General features: G+C 41.9%; 1 protein-coding gene across 5 annotated transcripts in view; it reads right to left on the bottom strand.

The window, feature by feature from the left end:
• The window catches only part of LOC137371266 (high affinity cationic amino acid transporter 1-like), a 102,560-nt gene that overhangs the window by 26,970 nt on the left and 60,226 nt on the right, over positions 1-15,364 (bottom strand). For 4 of the 5 annotated variants that reach the window (XM_068033535.1, XM_068033536.1, XM_068033534.1 and 1 more), the window contains 4 exons: positions 14,510-14,684; positions 10,044-10,174; positions 8,058-8,280; positions 740-879 (listed from right to left, as the gene is read on the bottom strand). In XM_068033535.1, coding sequence (XP_067889636.1) covers positions 740-879; positions 8,058-8,280; positions 10,044-10,174; positions 14,510-14,684 — 669 coding nt within the window. The remainder of the gene's footprint in view (positions 1-739; positions 880-8,057; positions 8,281-10,043; positions 10,175-14,509; positions 14,685-15,364) is intronic. The other variant, XM_068033533.1, reaches the window with a different exon arrangement.

Here is a 15,364-nt window from a genome sequence, read left to right as displayed (position 1 = left end):
TGGAGGGACTCGGACTCAGGTCCGATGTGGTTCTGTCAGGTTTTTTTTCCTGACCTGAGCAGGCCTTTAGCTCAAGCTGACAATGAAAGGAAAGGAGATAAACGTGTATATAATTATGAGGGGTCTAGATAGAGTGGATAGGAAGGCCCTATTCCCCTTGGTTCAGGGGTCCATAGCTGGAGGCATAGATTTAGGGCAAGAGTTAGGAAGTTTATAGGGGATTCAAGGGGACATTTTTCTCCCACAGGGTGATGGGGATCTGGAATTCACTGCCTGAAAGGATGCTAGTGGCAGAAACCCTCATATCATTTAAAAAGTACTTGAATGTGCACTTGAAGTGCCCTAAACTACAAGGCTACAGACCAAGAGCTGGAAAGTGAGATTAGGCTAGATGACTACTTGTCAGTTAGCACAGACATGATGGGCCAAGTGACCTCCTTCCACCCTGCAAATTACCATGATTCTAAATGACCAGGCAACACATATTAAACAACCAAGTTGGAACTTTGCATTAAAAATATTTTGAAAAGTTATCAGACAGTTTCAGCATGTGACAATACTGAGAAACTGCATTTTCAGTACTCAGAGAACTGAAGGAAAGAAAAAAATTGCAAATAGAAATGTAAAACTTTGGGGGAAAAAGCTCCAAGATCTTAGTGTAAATCAGAGGCTACAAGACCACACATTTGGCAGAATACATTTACCTTCCCTGCTGTTTCTTTTTGTGACAGTCCCTTACCTGCTACAACCCCCGAGACTACTGTAGCAATAAGTGGCGTTTTAGTCTTTTCGTTGATTCTGGCCAACACTCTAAATAGCAGTCCGTCCTCTGCCATAGCATAAATTACTCTCGGCATTGGAAACATGGAACCAAGAAGACTAATAGAAAAAGACAGTCCATCCTAGGTTAGTATTATACAATCAGACCCACAGTTAATTGTAAAAACAAATCCTTGAAACAACCAACTTCTTTATCAAAGGCAATCAGAAATGTTACAATGTATGTTTCTTTAAATTTTCATATTGTCAAACATGCTGAGAAATACCATCTTGCTGGACAGAAACCATGGAGAAGTGTGGTCATTTTTAAAAGGATCATGCAGCGATGCAAGATTGTTGCAAATTATAAAACTGTTAGAATTAAACGAGCACTATCCTTTATGCAAACAAAATGTGATGTTTAGAGGCTGGAAACTACGTACCCTCTATTTTTTTTTTTGGAGTGCATAAGCGATTTGTTTAAATGCATAGCCCCTTTCAGATTTCCTGCATGCGCGGTCACTTAAAGGGGCCGACTTGTGTGTGGAAACTGTCGGGCTGCTGTGCAGCTTAGAGGGAACAATGGCTGGAAATACTGGAGATTCCTTCACTTTTCTAAAAATCAATAACCATTCACAAGCCAAACAGTGGTCTGAAACTTGTGTCAGGAAAACCCCACCTGCCAAGACTGAGGCACACATTATTTCGCCACATGAACATTAAAACTTAAAAAAGACATTTCCATAGTAACAGTCACTGCTGAAACAATGGGGATCCAGCATTTGCTTCTCCAATACACAGATGTGGTCAGACCATTTTTAGTCACATGGCGAACTGGCTGTGGCAGAGAAATTTGAACCTCCAACAAAGGATGTGAAAAGACTGCTCCATATAAGGAACTAGTCACATGACTAACCTGGGAGTCTTTTTTGAATTTGAACTCCCATCAAAGGAATTTGAATGGAGACAAAGCCATGTACTCATGGAGTAAACACTTCTCCGGGAACTGAAGCAAGAATTACAGCCTCTCCTGTCTACCTTCATCTCTTCCCACAGAACTGAATCTTGTGAAAACACGTGAAACTAAAAGAGAGAAAGATTTCCTACATGAACAAGGTTTAAGACTGATACTGGGCCCCAACGCAACGCCAGACCATACCTTCAATCAAGGAATACAGCGAGCTTCAGATACCAGTAACAAGTGATTGCCTCAAACTGTTCTCCTTATCTTTTCTTCTGCTCTTTTCTGTCCATATCTTTGCATGTTTATATCGTGTGTACATGCTAGTGTGAGCGCGTCGTATATGCATAGGCGTGAATCGTACTGTAGTTAAGTTTAAGGTTTAATAAATTTAATCTTTCTGCTTTAAACCAAAGAAAGCCTGTTTGTGCTCAGTTCTTTGCCTTATAATTGGAAACTGTGAACAAGGATTCACGAAAAGGGGAGCTCAAAACAGTGTTTAAAAAATAAAAACATGTTACAATAACATGAGGTAAAGATAGAAAAAGACCCCTAGACATTGCTCACTTGGTCGAAACACTTGAATCAAGTCTTTTGGTGATCTCCAATCCAGTATGTGGGATCAGAAGACTGGTTCCCAATTTTAATATTGTTGGTGAAGCTACTTGGGGGTATCTCGGGTGCCCACCTGCCTTATGCTGCAGCCTTGCTGATTGGGTGGGGGAACTAAAGTGTGCCCCCTTTTTAAGAGGGCTTCATGTAACAATTTTAAAAAAAAATCTTGTCCCATTTCTGGGGAGGGGGGAAAGTGGTGATGTGGCCACTGTCCTTGACTTGATCCTCCTCATGTGCACCACAACCATCACAGACATGGAACAGGCAGAGAGGTTCAGCCTGAAAGGCTACAAGATCCCCAGTATAAGGGTGGCATCTGGCATAGCTGGGTCCCAGCCTAGTTTCTGGTCCTTCTCCCACTCTCACTGGACTATTGGCAAAACTGAAGGGTCAAGGATTTACGGTCCCAGTGAAAAGCATATATTATCAGTCATCAAAATATCACAAACATCTCGTCAACTGGCAGGATGTGGTAATGTTGTGAATCCAATTCCCTACAATAATGACTGCAATGAAGTCTGCTGGAAAGATCTCATTCTTGATTTTCAAGAGGTGAATAATTTGTGAAAACTGTAGTGAATGGAATAGCCTTTGAAAATTAATTGTAATAACTGAACTTATTTGCAATATTTCTAAATATTATGACTGACTATTTGTTTTTTTAGATGGGATAACCTGAAGAAAGACTTCAAAAAGATTAGTAGACTGGGCAGACTGGTGGCAGATACAATTTAATAAGTGTTAAATAATAGATTTTCAGAGATAAAAAAAAACAAGGGTCAGGAATTTCCTTAGAGCTGCTTCTGGCCAAGCTATAGAAAGCAGAGAAATCAGAGAAAATTTACAACACAGGTCATTCGTCCCGTGCTGGTTAATGAAGAGATACCCAGCCTAATCCCACCTTCCTGCAGGAAATTCATGACTGAAGAGTAGAAGCATGGATTTCATGGCAAGATACTGAAGGATTATGGATGAAGAGGAAGGCCGAGGTGTTCAAATACATAATTCTCTCAAGCTGCAAGTGCAGGCAGATTAAGCCATAAAAATGTTCTATAATAAGGATATCCAGTACAAAAGTAAAGAAGGAATGATGAATTTATACACAACATTAGTTAGACCAGTTAGAATACTGTGTGCAGTATTGGGCACCCTATTATAGAAAGGACATTACAGCCAGAGTACAACATGGATTGACCAGAATGAAGCCAGGGAAGACAAACTATTGTTATAAGCAAAGACTTGAGATACTGGGACTATTTTCACAGAAGCAGAAAAGCCAAGGAGATTTAATATAGTTTTTTTTTTAAATGATGGAAAGTTTTGCTAAAGTGAATAGGGAAAACTATTTCCACTGGGATGGGAGAGCGAGGAGAGGGAAGGAAAGAAAGAAGAGTGAAAGGATTTCTTCCTTGTTCCCAGGAAAGAAAACAGCATCAAAGAGGGAAAGAACTATGGCTCCATGCAGGACGTTTCTGACAAGTGATTTCTAACTGGAGGGAAGGTGGAAAGTTTGGCTGGTGTCCAACTTTCATCTGGACAGCCTCAGGCTTATTAATACATGAGACATCTTTTTTTGTTCGGTTCATAAAGAGTGAAAGCTTTTGGCTGTTTTTCTGACAACTTTCATGTCTCAGCAATGTGTGATTTTACTGCTTTCAGGTATGGTTGTGCATTATCTCCTTAGAATTCTTTTCAAATCTGACACGTGCTCATTTTCCCTGAATATTTTGCTCATTAGTTCATGTCTCCATCTTTTCAAATGCTATGTTTGCACCTGGGTGCCTTCAGCTCGTTTGCTTTTCACGTCAAAGATCCTGAAGACTTTTCTTTGTGCTCCTCACCTGGCTTTCATACACTTTATATAAAAAAAATTCTTGTGTGGTTCCAAAGGTGGGTTTCTATCTTTTGCTTCAAAGAGTCCTCACATAACGTTAGGTCACAAAACACACTCACAAAGCCACTTACGGGTATACTGAACACAGCAATTAGTGAAGAAATTCAGGCCTTCAACAGAATAGCAGAGCTGCACTTAGAATTTATATGCCAAGAGAAGATTTGAGATAGTAAAACACATTTTTGTTCCTTACACCTTCTGAATTTATATCTACATTTCTCGATCATTAACAGCTGATCCGCTGAACAACAATTAAACTATTAGAAATCTGAAGGGCTCAATTTAATTGTTTGCGTTGCAATTCAGTGAACCACTACAAATTCTTTCCATGTGAATCTTTCCAAAGCAGTTTAAAAGGCAACTATTTTATGATATATGGTGCATAGCATAGCACAACCTTAACAGTTGGAGGTATATAGTGGTCTGAGCACAGGAACTTCATAAGCATCACTCTTCACCTGTGCTCCACTGAATTGACTGTGCAACATAATGCATTACAGTGAAAGGTCAGCTCAAACAAATAAAATATTTGATGGTTCCAACGCACAATGCCTGGCACAGAGTGTACTGGGGTCAGAGGAAGGTTAAATACCAAAGCATATCTTCAAGTGTTGCTACCCATACTTAAAAGGGGAATTATCTACAAATGTAACAAAATGGGAGAAGCAAGACACAGAGGCAGGAGAAAAGAGTGAGGTTTTTTTGGAGGAAGAGGGCACTCTGCAATAAAGAATACTATCGAAGTAGAACAGTAAGGATGAGAGAGAGAATTATTGCTCACTCAGCTGTGGCCCATTGCCAGGAACAGTTGGGCGAGGAATTTACAGTGCAATGCAAGAGTGTTAAGGTGTTTTTACTATGTATAATGTAGCAGCATTGACTTACAAGGCATTTTAATGGAACTCTAATGTAACCAAAGCAACATCCTGAATATTGTTCTCCTGCCTCTATGTCTTGCTTCTCCCATTTTGTTACTCTAATGTAACCATGAAACAGAGTGTCCAGCTCTCTAGCACAACTGGACTGCTCACAGAAAGATCTTTGGAGCAAGTGACCAGCAGAAAGGCAATTGCTGGAGTTGGCATGGATGATCAAGATGTCTCTCAGGGTGCCACCAAACATGGTAACATCCAGCCATTCCATTCAAATGAGCACAGACAAGTCACACTCTGTATAGGAGCAGACAACTACCACATCTACACCTATGACAACATTGCAGGGCCATTTCCAGACCCAGCACAAGGAGATGCTGGATAATCTCCATCTAGGAGGCAGCCAGTGACATGCAGCAACTGGCCACCTCATTTGGGGAAACAATTAAAAGGAGCGCTCCCTACACAGAGACGAGTGCTTTTAATCTGCCACTTGCGTGGCATTCCATCCATTAAAACGAACGTTGAAAATCATACCAGCCGCATGTCAAACAAGCCGACCTCCTTGCTGAAATTCCTGATATTCACTCTAGTCGTGCAAAGACGCACACCAGAAACTCTAGATAAATCTGTAAAATTTACCTTAAATGATTATTCCTAATGTTTCGTGCTGGAATGTGGAGCTGGGGGCGCAAGGAGAGGGAGGCTCAATCCAATTAAGATCTTTACTGTGCTTTGTGCATTTATCACCTTTTTTTAATTCATTCCTGGGTTGTGGGCATCACGCTAGGTATGACTCCAACCAGCAGAGGACAGGGCTTCAGTACTATTGCCGGAGTATTGTCAGCGCCCATAGCCTTTAGTCATTTCTTGATATCACGCGGAGTGAATCGAATTGGCTGAAATCTGGCGTCAGTGATGCTGGGGACTTCAGGAGGAGGCAGAGATGGATCATCAACTCGGCACTTCTGGCTGAAGATTGTTGCAAATAATTCAGCCTTATCTTTCGCACTGATGTGCTTGACTCCCCCTTCATTGAGGATGGGGATATTTGTGGAGCCACCTCCTTCAGTTAGTTGTTTAATTGTCCATCATTTACGGCTGGATGTGGCAGGACTGCAGAGCTTAGATCTGATCCGTTAGTTATGAGATTGCTTCGCTCTTTCGCATGCTGCTTACGCAGTTTGGCACACAAGTGGTCCTGTGTTGTAGCTTCACCAGGTTGACACCTCAATTTGAAGTATACCTGGTGCTGTTCCTGGCATGTCCTCCTGCACTCTTCATTGAACCAGGGTTGGTCTCCTGGCTTGATGGTAATGGTAGAGTGGGGGATATGCCAGGCCGTGAGGTTACAGATTGTGGCCGAGTAAAATTCTGCTGCTGATGGCCCAAAGCGCCTCATGGATGCCCAGTATTTCTGTTCGAAATCTATCCCATTTAGCACAGTGGTAGTGCCACACAACATGATGGAGGGTATCCTCAATGTAAAGCCGGGACTTTGTCTCCACAAGGACTGTGCGGTGCTCACTCCTACCAATACTGTCATAGACAGATGCATCTGCGGCAGGCAGATTGGTGAGGACGAGGTCAAGTAGGTTTTTCTCTCTTGTTGGTTCCCTCACCACCTGCCGCCGACTCAGTCTAGCAGCTATGTCCTTTAGGAGTCGGCCAGCTCGGTCAGTAGTGGTGCTACCAAGCCACTCTTGGTGATGGACACTGAAGTCCCCCACCCAGAGTACATTCTGCGTCCTTGCCACCCTCAGTGCTTCCTCCAAGTGGTGTTCAACATGGAGGAGTACTGACTTATCAGCTGAGGGAGGGCGGTAGGTGGCAATCAGCAGGAGGTTTCCTTGCCCATGTTTGACCTGATGCCATGAGACTTCATAGGACTCCCAGGACAACACCCACCCGACTGTATACCATTGAGCTGCCACCTTTGCGGGATCTGTCCTGTCGGTGGGACTGGACATACCGGGCATGGTGATCGCAGTGTCTGGGACATTATCTGTCAGGTATGATTCCGTGAGTATGACCATATCAGGCTGTTGCTTGACTAGTCTGTGGGACAGCTCTCCCAACTTTGGCACAATCCCCCAGATGTTAGTAAGGAGGACTTTGCAGGGTCGACAGGGCTGGGTTTGCCGTTGTCATTTCCGCTGCCTAGGTCAATGCTGGCTGGTCCGTCCGGTTTCATTCCTTTTTATTGACTTCGTATCGGTTAGATACGACTGAATGGCTTGCTAGGCCATTTCAGAGGGCATTTAAGAGTCAACCACATTGCTGAGAGTCTGGAGTCATATGTCGGCCAGACCAGGTAAGGATGGCAGATTTCCTTCCCTAAAAGGACATTAGTGAACTCGATGGGTTTTTACAACAATCAACAACGGTTTCATGGCCTTCATTTGACTAACTTTTAATTCCAGATTTTTATTAGTTGAATTCAAATTCAACCTTCTGTTGTGGTGGGAATCGAACCCATGTCCCCAGAGCAATACCCTGGGTTACAAGGTTACTAGTCCAGTGACAACACCACTACGCCACTACTACCTCTGCATCCTTTATTCCAGCATTAAACACACTGGAGCATTTATTAACCATACAATTGTATTGCATATCCTAAATTCCAAGAAAATTATTTTTAACACAACAGATACTGAAGGCATTCCAAACAGTTTGCCGGATTTCAGAGTTTATCCGCCACAAAATTAATCCATCTAAATAAGGCTATAGAATCTATAATGGATAACAAAAGAGTGGCAGTGAAAGTATGAGATTTCTTATACTTCTCATACATAAATTTACTATTCTGCTGCTCCCTTTTGCAAACCACCCACATATATAATGTTTGGTTATTCTTTCATGTTCAACTTAAGGATGTTACATGCATTCTCAATAAAATTACTTTTGCAGCCATGCAAGTTAATGACTGCGTTGAAAGAACAGAGTTGCATAATACCTGGTGGAAAGGGCACAAAGTGATCCAACTGCCACAGCATATTTTGCCCCATCCCATCCAACATACTTGAAGGCAACTGGCAATGGGCTGTTCCTGTCCAGTAAATAATATGGCATCATCAACGTAAGGGCAGCAGACACTCCAAAATAGGCAACAAAACAGATCAAAAGGGAAGCAACAATTCCAAATGGAATGGCTCGCTGGGGATTTTTCACTTCCTCTCCTGAAAAAAAATGAACAGTAAAGAGTGGAAGACCATTAGAATTCAAAACGTAATGATACATTACTCATTTTTGATGCAGTGCGCCTTAAAGGCCCGCTTCCTGACCCGAACCCGACAGGACCCGACAACATGTGTCGGGTCCTTTCGGGCAGAGTCCAAGTCGGGCCAGGTCAGGTCAGGCCGGACACACACGGTAAGTGCTCTGCTGGAAAGTATCAAAAATTAAAAAAAAAAAAAAAAAACTTACCTGAGCCGGGGGTCCGAGACAAAACTGAGTCTGCGCAGTCAGCAAGTGACGTCACTATGACGTCATCACACATGCGCTGCAGCATCCTGGAGGTTCCAAGTTGGAAGGTAAGAAAAGGGATGGTCGGGTCGGATCGAGTCGAGTCAGGGTTGGGGCAAAATTGGAGGGACTCGGGCCGGGTCGGGCTCGGGGCTGCAGTGGATTGGTCGGGTTTGGGTCGGGTTCTTTTTCCCAACCTGCGTAGGCCTTTAGTGTGCCTTACTAAAAACTCTGTATTCCAATGAAAAAGTAGTCCAGCTTAATGGCATAAATACTTTTGAGATACTACCTTGTTTCCCCTTCCTTCCAGATTTAGCTTACTCTGGGGTAAATTCAGCTGCATCAGGTGCTGACAACATCTTATACGCTATCCAAATAGTTATTCTTCATGTGTGGCCTCGGTTTGCAAATGTTGACAGGCTAGTCGATAATGGTGGGTGGGAGGGGAACATTGTAGCAAATCCTGATTCTATTCTGACTTGACATCCATAAATGTGCACTTTCCAACAGGCATTACTTGACAGTCAAATCAAAAGCAAGATCTTATCTAACATGATATCTGAAAGTATCCTACGGGATATCAACATTCATCTAGAGAGCGTCGAGTCTGCAAGGAGTAGCCAGCATAGTTGTAAAAGAAAAGGACATGCTTCGTGAACTGATTTCTATAAAGGAGACTGCTAAATTACAGAACTGGGCTATTCATCCGATAGAACTCTATTTTTGATATGGTGCAAATATGCTACTGAAGAACATAAGAAACCACTGATTAAAAAATAGCTTAATAAACTTTTCTCAAACAAGTGTGTGCAATCTACCCAATCATGAATTCTGCCCAGCCAATGAGAAAAGCTTCTACAAAGTTTCTCTCGTCCTCCAAGAAATATGGGCTAAATACGTATGAATTTTCAAATAATTTCACCTCATCTTTTTGAACGTTCACCATTCTTGTAAGCATCACTGTCATTAGGCAGTCACAAAGCTAATTAGGTTCAATTTGCTATTGCAAACATGCTAGGTGGCCAATACTCTTTAAATATGGCTCCCTTTTGGGCTTTTGCTTGTAGCACATTACCTCCGGGAAGTACTCAGATTGCTGGATATTTCACTGGTTAGTTTTGAAACAGCAGCATGCTCATTGGCTCAGTCAGCTACTTAATACAGTTGCAGAGCCTCTATTGAAATGGAGCTTGTATTGCCAGCCCACTCAAAAAGAGAGGTTCTCCCAGATGCAACTTGTTTCTTCACCAGACAACATCCACCCAAGGGATGAGGAAACCCATCATTGTACCTTACTGACAACAATGCTCATAAGCATCATACATAATTAGATGCTTCTATAACAAAACAGCTGCACAGAATACACAAGAACAGCTTTTGTTCCCATGGTAACCAGATTTGCAGCTAGTTAAAATAATACGCAGCATATTGACTTGGATTCCAACATGTGGAGCCTGCAGACAAACCTTTCCCTCACCTGTGGTGGCAATGCAGTCAAATCCGACAAAGGCATAGAAGCACGTGGCTGCACCTGAAAGCACTCCTGTGAAACCATAGGGCATGAATCCCCCAGAGCCATAATTCCAGCTACTGTGTTGTTCAGTGTAACTGCAAAAAGACAAGAAATTTATTTTAAATGTGAATGAACAATCTGGAATCCTAGTTAACACAACTGCTGTGTCTGGCATTTTAAAGCTGAATGTAAACAAATTAAGCTGGCACCATTCAATCCAAAATACCTGACTTTTGTCATCAATTTAACAAAAAGTAGAGTGCCACACAACACACACATATTATATAAAAAGCATACAAAATTTGTGTAGGTTTCATATTTGCCTGAAATACAACACTAATCAATTATAAAATCACTCAAATTATCAAATTAGATGACTGAACACTTACGAACATACAAATCAGGAGCAGGAGTAGGCCACTCTGTCCCTCGAATCTACTTCGCCATTCAATAAGTTAATGGCTGAACTGACTACTCCACATTTCCACTTATCCCCGATAACCTTTTACCCCCTTGCTCATCAAGAATCTATCTAACTCTGTCTTAAAAATATTCAAAGAATCTGCTTCCACCGCCTTATGAGGAAGAGAATCCCTAAGAGTCACGACCCTCTGAGAAAAGATTTCTCCTCACCTCTGTCTCAAATGGACGACCCCTTATTTTTAAGCAGTGACCCTAGTTCTAGATTCTCCCACAAGGGGAAACATCCTTTTCACATCCACCCCGTCAAGACCCTTAGGATCTTATACGTTTCAATCAAGTCGCCTCTTACTCTTCTAAACTCCAGCGGATGCAAGTCTAGCCTGTCCAATCTTTCCTGGTCAGACAGGCCACCCATTCCAGCTACTAGTCTAGTAAAGCCTCCAACTTTACAGTACATGTTACACATTTTCAAGACAAGTGATCGCATAAACTTGGTTAACTACAAACCCAATTGTCTTATGCCACTAACTGTTAACATAAGTGAACCAAGTTGAAGAGTATTTATGAAAATAACTGACTAACTGGCAGCCAAAACTGTTATAGAGGGGAAGAATAAAAGCAAAATACTGCATATGCTGGAAACCTGAAATAAAAACAAGAAATGCTGGTAATACTCAACAGGTCTGGCAGCATCTGTGGAGAGAGAAGCAGAGGTAATGTTTCAGGTCACTGCAGTATTTTGCTTTTATTCTTCCCCTCGATAACAGTTTTGGCTGCCAGTTAGTCAGTTATTTTCAGGTCAGTGACGTGAAACGTTAACTCTGCTTCTCTCTCCATAGAGGGGAAGAACCTGCCTGACCAACTGCCTTGACCGTTCTCGAGGAGATCATATCCCAATTGCAAACCATTAGGATACAGTGGCCCTGAAAATCTGTGATGGGAATCTTGGCCAGTGATCCCAGTGAGTTTTCCAGGGCTAGGAAGAAATTCTCAATTCTGCCTGCCAATAATGCACCAGCACAGATAAAGCGCAGAGCCAGGGGAGGAGGCAGTCGCTTTTTATCTTTAATCTCAGCCACACTTTTCCCTTTGGTGGGTAGGTACTCCTGGTCTGATCAGGTCCATCTCCGTTGACCTTACACCAGGTCTTCAGAGAACATCCGATGTGTAGTGTCCCATGCCCTGCTCTTGTAAAGGGCAGGCGGAAGATCTACCCCCAACAAGGCTAATAGTAATCTGATTACAGGTCAGAATGCAGCATATTCAGGTGCTAGCCTAGTGCCTGCCACTTCTGGCACACTCCCTTTGAGGTTAGGGGTAGTATGTTCACTTGGCTGATTCATGGGATGAAGGGGTTATCTTATGAGGAAAGGTTGGACAGGTTGGGCCTGTATCCATTAGAGTTTAGGAGAATGAGAGATGGTCTTATTGGAACATATAAAGATCCTGAGGGAACTTGTCAGGGCAGATGCCGAGAGGATGCTTCCTCTTGTGGGAGAGACTGGAACTAGGGGACCCTGTTTAAAAATATGGGGTCTTCCATTTAAGACGGCAATAAGAAGAAATTTTCACTCAGAGGGTCATTAGTCTGTGGAATTCTCTTCCCCAGAGAGCAGTGGAGGCTGGGTCATTGACTATTTTTAAGGCTGAGTTAGACAGGTTCTTGATTGCCAGGGGAGTCAAAAGGTATGAAGGTAGACAGGAAATTTGACTTGAGGCCACAATCTGATCAACTATGATCTTATCAAATGGCAGAGCAGGCGAGGGCCCAAATGGCCTACTTCTGCTCCTAATATGTATGTTCGTATACTGAAAAATCAGCAGATGTTTGAGGCCAGTTTAAGACTGTTCATATCATGTGCAAAAACTGGAGGTGAAGAATGGATTGATTAAAAGAGTGGGAGCACTAGGTACTAGTTATGGGAGGGAAATCAACCTTAGAAGGGAATGGTAAGTACTAAGCCAACTGCTGGAGGGGTAAGTGCCTCAATGCTGACTGTTTTTGATCTACATTAATGACCAGAATTAAAAACACAGGTGACACCGAACCGGGGAATCAAATCTCATGAAGAAATCAATGAGTTAAAAAGGGCCTGATGTGCAGAACAAAAGTGGATGAAATTTAAGGTCTTACATATTCCAAGAAATATGAGGGTCATGCTCAATGAATGATTTTAGGGGCAGGTTGAATGAGATTTGGCAGTGATGGACTCATGTCGAGCCACTGCAGAGCAACAAAGCAAACAAAATACTGAACTCTACTGCCAGATCAGTTGAGTGCAAGTCTGAGGTCATCTTGTTGAAATTTTTACAGTGCTCCGGTCAAGTTACATCTTGAGGGCTGCACTCCATTCAGGTCACGAAGGAAAACAAATTCAAAAGTTGAAGTACAATGAAAACATGCAAACCCTGGAAACAGTGCAGAGAAGGGCCATATGGTTGATTCCATTTTGGTTGATTGAGTTGTGAGCAAAGGTTAGGAATCTGGGATTCTGCACTCTTGAAAGGAGGCAAAAGAAGTGGCAACTGAGATCTATAAAATACTGAGTGGAATAGAAAAAAATAATCCTGAACACTATAGAAAATTAAATTGTGGACAAATATATTAGTAAAAGCAGAATCGTCTTCCGCATAAGGTGGAGGAGGAAAAAACTGCAGTCAGTCATGAGGCAGGTAGATGCTATGAACGGCGGGGTTGCTGGGGAGGCCAGTTTAGTGCTATATGGAAGGATGAACTAGGTAGGCTTAATAACTCTTTGAGCTCCAACAGAGATGTACTTGATAATTTTCAATAATAGTGGCACACTTCTCATTTTATTAACATAAATTATATTGAACAATTTTACTGCTTGCAAAATCAAGCATAACAAGCCCTAAACATGAACAGAGTTGAAAAATTATCTAAGCTCTTATTTATTGATATCCCACTTAAATTCCCATTGTATTTCAACTACAGCACAGTCACTGGTCAGGGAACTAATGAAGTATGACTCGGCTAAACTGTACTAGCCATTTTTACCCAATGAGTTGCAAGAACAGCAATCTGCATGTTCAAATAAGTGCACACACTAAAGAAAGAATTTTAGCTATGTTATTTTTCTGTTGGACTGTACAGATCTATCTTGTACATTTACAAAGCTATAGCCAGTAAACAGACTGTTCTGGTATTCTCATGGTAAACTGAATAATACACCGTTTTAGAAGGTGGGCCCAGTAAGTCTCCGCAACTGTCCCATGCAACAGGATCACACTCTCTCTTTCAGTTCCCAAGAGGATCTCTCATTCTCTCTATCCCTCAACAGATTCTGTTTCCCCACGCTCCCCAATCGTCAGCTGCCAATTTTCAGGATGTTTGAACCCAAAATGGTCATCCCAAATGTAGCCAACATTTTCATTTAAGCCAGCCCATGAGTTGGCCAAAAAGTCTGAATTGTATTAATGCTTGCCATTTTATGCAACACAACATTAGCATCTACTGTTCTGTTCAAACAGCAGCAAATTATTTATGTAGTTTCTCTCAGTTTACTCTAGAGGTGTCTCTCTCTAGTTTTTTGTAATATCCTCACTTGTATTTCTGTATTCTACAAAATACTGAGTGGAATACAAAAGAACATACCTGAACACTTTGGAAAGTTAAATTACAACTGTGGACAAATATATAAGCTAGTAAAAGCAAAATGGTCTTCTGCATAAGGTGGTGGAGGAAAAAACTGCAGTCATGAGGCAGGTGGATGCTATGAATGGCAGGGTTGCTGAGGAGGGCAATTTAGTGCTATATGGAAGGATGAACTAGGTAGGCTTAATGACCTCAGTCATTTATACATTATACGATTTATACATTTTTTTCTTTTTTTCCACATTCTACAGTTTGTCGTTTCCGTAATATTTTCTCTTCCCCTCTGCAGTTTTGTAATGTTTTCTCCCTCTTTGTCTCTCTTGGAAGTTTCTACATTACTTTCTCTCTCTTACTTGCAAGACAGACAAGAAGTCAGAATTTCTGCACTCACTTCTCTGAGGCAGTACGGTTTGTCCCATTAATCAAGACATCCTCACTCAGCTGCCAGTTCTTGAGCGACCCTTTCACAAAGCCGGAGACCATGACAAAACACAGCACGAGGATATTGATGCAAGTGAAGACTTTGTTCACCATTGCCGACTCCTTCACACCGAAAGATAATAACCCTGAACAAATGAGAAGAGACTTATCAGAAACAGGTCTCCCATTTTTAAACAAATCTATGGTTACATTGTCACAAAGAATATTGAGTTCATAAAGATTTTTAAGTAGCACGATCCAGCCAGATAAAGAACTCAAACAGGGATGGGGAATAACATATTAGCATGGATAAAGGAAAGGTTAGCTAACAGGAAGCAGACAGTAGGGGTAAATGGATCTTTTTCAGGCTGGCAAGTTGTAACTAGTGGAGCACCACAGGGAATCAGTGCTGGGGCTTCAACTATTTACAATCTATATCGATGACTTGGATGAAAGAACTGCTAAATTATGGTAGCTAAATTTGCTGATGACACCAAGATAGGAAGGAAAGTAAGTTGTCAAGAGGAGGTAAAAAGTCTACAAAGGGATATCGATAGGTTAAGTGAGTGGGCAAGAAATTGGCAGATGGAGTAAAATGTGGGAAAATGTGAACTTGTCCACTTTGGAAGGTAGAATAGCAAAGTGGTATATTATTTAAATGGTGAGAGATTGCAGAACCCCATGGTACAGAGGAATCTGGGTGTCCTGGTACATGAATCACAAAAGGTTAGTATGCAGGCACATCAAGTGATTAGGAAGGTGAATGGAATATTGGCATTTATTGCAAGGAGAATCGACGATAAAAGTAAGGAAGTTTTACTGCAGC

This window comes from Heterodontus francisci, chromosome 6 (genome assembly GCF_036365525.1).
Source record: "Heterodontus francisci isolate sHetFra1 chromosome 6, sHetFra1.hap1, whole genome shotgun sequence".
Classification (NCBI taxonomy): Eukaryota; Metazoa; Chordata; class Chondrichthyes; order Heterodontiformes; family Heterodontidae; genus Heterodontus; species Heterodontus francisci.
This window is presented reverse-complemented; position numbering and strand designations above follow the sequence as displayed.